This window comes from Capsicum annuum, chromosome 11, assembly GCF_002878395.1.
Source record: "Capsicum annuum cultivar UCD-10X-F1 chromosome 11, UCD10Xv1.1, whole genome shotgun sequence".
Taxonomy (NCBI): domain Eukaryota; kingdom Viridiplantae; phylum Streptophyta; class Magnoliopsida; order Solanales; family Solanaceae; genus Capsicum; species Capsicum annuum.
This window is the reverse complement of record NC_061121.1, coordinates 56,867,247-56,870,134: the sequence shown is the minus strand read 5'-3', so window position 1 is coordinate 56,870,134 and position 2,888 is coordinate 56,867,247. Positions and strand designations below refer to the sequence as shown.

At 39.2% G+C, this 2,888-nt stretch overlaps 1 protein-coding gene across 1 annotated transcript; it reads right to left on the bottom strand.

Annotated features, from left to right (window-relative positions):
• Positions 1 to 353: 353 nt before the first annotated feature.
• LOC107846488 lies at positions 354 to 1,915 on the bottom strand. Its single transcript, XM_016690870.2, has 5 exons — positions 1,895 to 1,915; positions 1,325 to 1,746; positions 1,015 to 1,216; positions 721 to 910; positions 354 to 541 (listed from the first exon to the last, which is right to left on the bottom strand). The coding sequence occupies exons 1-5, from the start codon at positions 1,913 to 1,915 to the stop codon at positions 354 to 356; spliced, it is 1,023 nt and encodes a 340-aa protein (XP_016546356.2).
• Between the last annotated feature and the right edge of the window lie 973 nt (positions 1,916 to 2,888).

Sequence of the window (2,888 nt, the reverse complement as noted above, 5' to 3'; positions counted from 1 at the left end):
ACCTCCCTTGGGACTTTGTCGTATGACTTCTCCAAGTCGATAAACACCATGTCCAGGTCCTTCTTCCTTTCTCTATAATGTTCCACCAGTCTCCGCACCAGGTGAATTGCCTCTATCGTCGAGCTCCCAGGAATAAATACAAACTGGTTCTCCGAGATAGTCACTAACCTCCTCAACCTAAACTCGATCACTCTCTCCCAAATCTTTATAGTGTGGCTCAATAACTTAATACCCTTATAGTTATTGCAATTTTAAATGTCACCCTTGTTCTTATATAGAGGGATCATAGTACTCGATCTCCAAGACTCGAGAATTTTTGCCAACTTAAAAATTCCGTTAGATGTACCAGTCAACTATCTCAAGCCAGCCTCGCTAGAAAACTTCCAAAAATCCACAGGAATCTTATCAGGCCCCGTCATGCTACCCCTACGCATCTTGTGAATAACCTCTCTGACCTCCTCTACCTTAAATCTTTTACAATAAATAATATCACAACACTCCTCAGAGTGCTCCAGCTCCCCTAACATAAGAGCTATATCCTCTTCATCATTCAATAACCTCATAAAATACATCTGTCATCTCTTCTTAATGTGACCGTCCTCCACCAACACTATAACATCCTCCCCCTTAATGCACTTTACCTGGTCAAGGTCACGACCCTTCCTCTCCCTATCCTTAGAAAGCCTAAACAACCTTTTTTCCCCTTTTTTCGCCTCCAACCCTGCATACAAGCTCGTGAACGCTGCCTTCTTAGATGTCGTAATGCTACCATAGCCTCTTTCCTAGATATCTTGTACTCCTCCCTATTAGCCCGCTTCTCCTCTTCATTTTTACTCTCAATCAAATTTGTATACACCCTCTTCTTCGTCTCTACTTTCTTTTTAACTTGTTCATTCCACCACCAATCCCCCTGATGGTGACCAGCCTAACCCCTAGAAATACCCAACACCTCACTAGCAGTCTCCTTGATGTACCTAGCCACCCTATCCCACATATCATCCATGCCTCCCATACCCCTATTCCCTCCACCTTCTTCTCTATCTCCTGTGCAGTAATCGGCATTAAGCCGCCCCACTTAATACTAGGTCTACCCTGCTCATGCCTTCTCTTCTTATCTTTCTTAATACCCAGGTCCATTATCAAAAGCCTATGTTGAGTCGAAAGATTCTCACTTGAAATGACTTTACAGTTCTTACACAACACCCTATCCCCTTTCCTAAGCAGTAAAAATTCAATTTAGGTCTTGGCTATCATGCTTTGGAAGGTGATTAGTTGATCGTCCTTCTTCAGAAAGCTTGAATTCACCACAACCAACCGAAAAAACCTCATAAAATCCAATGGATCAGATCCCTCTTCATTCCTCTCCCTAAAACCAAAACCACCATGCACATCACTAAAGCCTCTCAAAAATACCCTAATGTGCCCATTGAATATCCCTGCTATAACAATCTTCTCAAAACTAGGCACTCCTCTCACCACCTCATCCAAAGCCTCCCAAAGCCACATCTTTTCCTTCCCGTCCAAGCCCACTTGCAGTGCATAAACACTACACACGTTCAGGGTAAACCACCCAATGACTAACTTAACAGTTATCAACCTATCACTGATCCTTCTAACCTCCAATACCTGCCCTCTATGCTCTTCATCCGCTAAGATGCCAACTCTATTCCTACGCCTCTCGCTACCAGAGTACCATAACTTGTACCCCTCTACATCTCTAGCCTTAGACCCTACCCACTTAGTCTCCTGTACATATGCAATATTGATTCTCCTATTTTTACGAATCTTCACCAGCTCTATTAACTTACCCTGAAGAGTCCCTATATTCCAAGAACCAATCCTCAGCTTATTGACTCCAGCAACAAGTCTTCCTCTACCACCCCTAATGCCAAACCTTTCCCCTACTTCCCTGCATTCCTTTTCCTACCCCTCCACCCCCAAAAGAACCCCCCTCCCTAACCCCCTCGGATATGACCCTATCCTACCATCAAAGCCTACAACCACAACTTTACCAAAAAACAAACAACAATAGTAATAAAGCAACAATAGGAAATAGAAGGCACAATCAAAGTAAAAGGAGTAAACAAAGAAAAAGTCTATCCCACAAGTTATAACTAAGTCGAGCGATGTAATAATCCAGAACACAACTCAACAACACTCTCCAAACAAAGTATCACAATTGAGATGAATTTCTATATAATTCTTAAAAATATGTATTAAAGCATGAATTTATAACTCTGATGTTATTATGAATATTCAAGAAAATAAATTAAATGCATAGTAGGGTGAATTTATGATAGTTACGAGATATGAAATTTAGTGAAGATTCAAGCTTTAGAATAGATAGATAGAGGTATAAATCTTTTATTAAGAATATTTTTTATGTATTTTTTTGAAGGAATATTTAGCATCGAGCGAATACGGGTTTATCTAAACTAGTTTATATTATTTATTATTATTGCTACATATTCACTACATTCCGACATACTAATTGCATACACTTTGCATAAATTTTGATGTTATATATATTGTGGTTAACAAGTTCAGACTCCCGGCTAGTTGATATAAGTTCACTTTCTAGTAGTGGTAAGTCTTTATTATTTTGGGACCTAGCTAGTTGTTTCTTTCTGTTGTACTATTAGACATTATTTTATGGTTAGCTGGGGGGACTTTTCCTAATAGATTATGCTATTAAATTATTAGAGGTTTGTAGACATAGAGTATAATATATGTTGTCCCCTCATGCAGACAATTAGAAATATTTTAGAATTGATCTTTCGATCTCACTACATCTTGTGTTTAAATGTCTTATATTATACTTAGTATGTTATTCCAAGGGTTATCTTGGAATCACTTGTCGATTTAGGTTTCATATATCGACTAGAGTG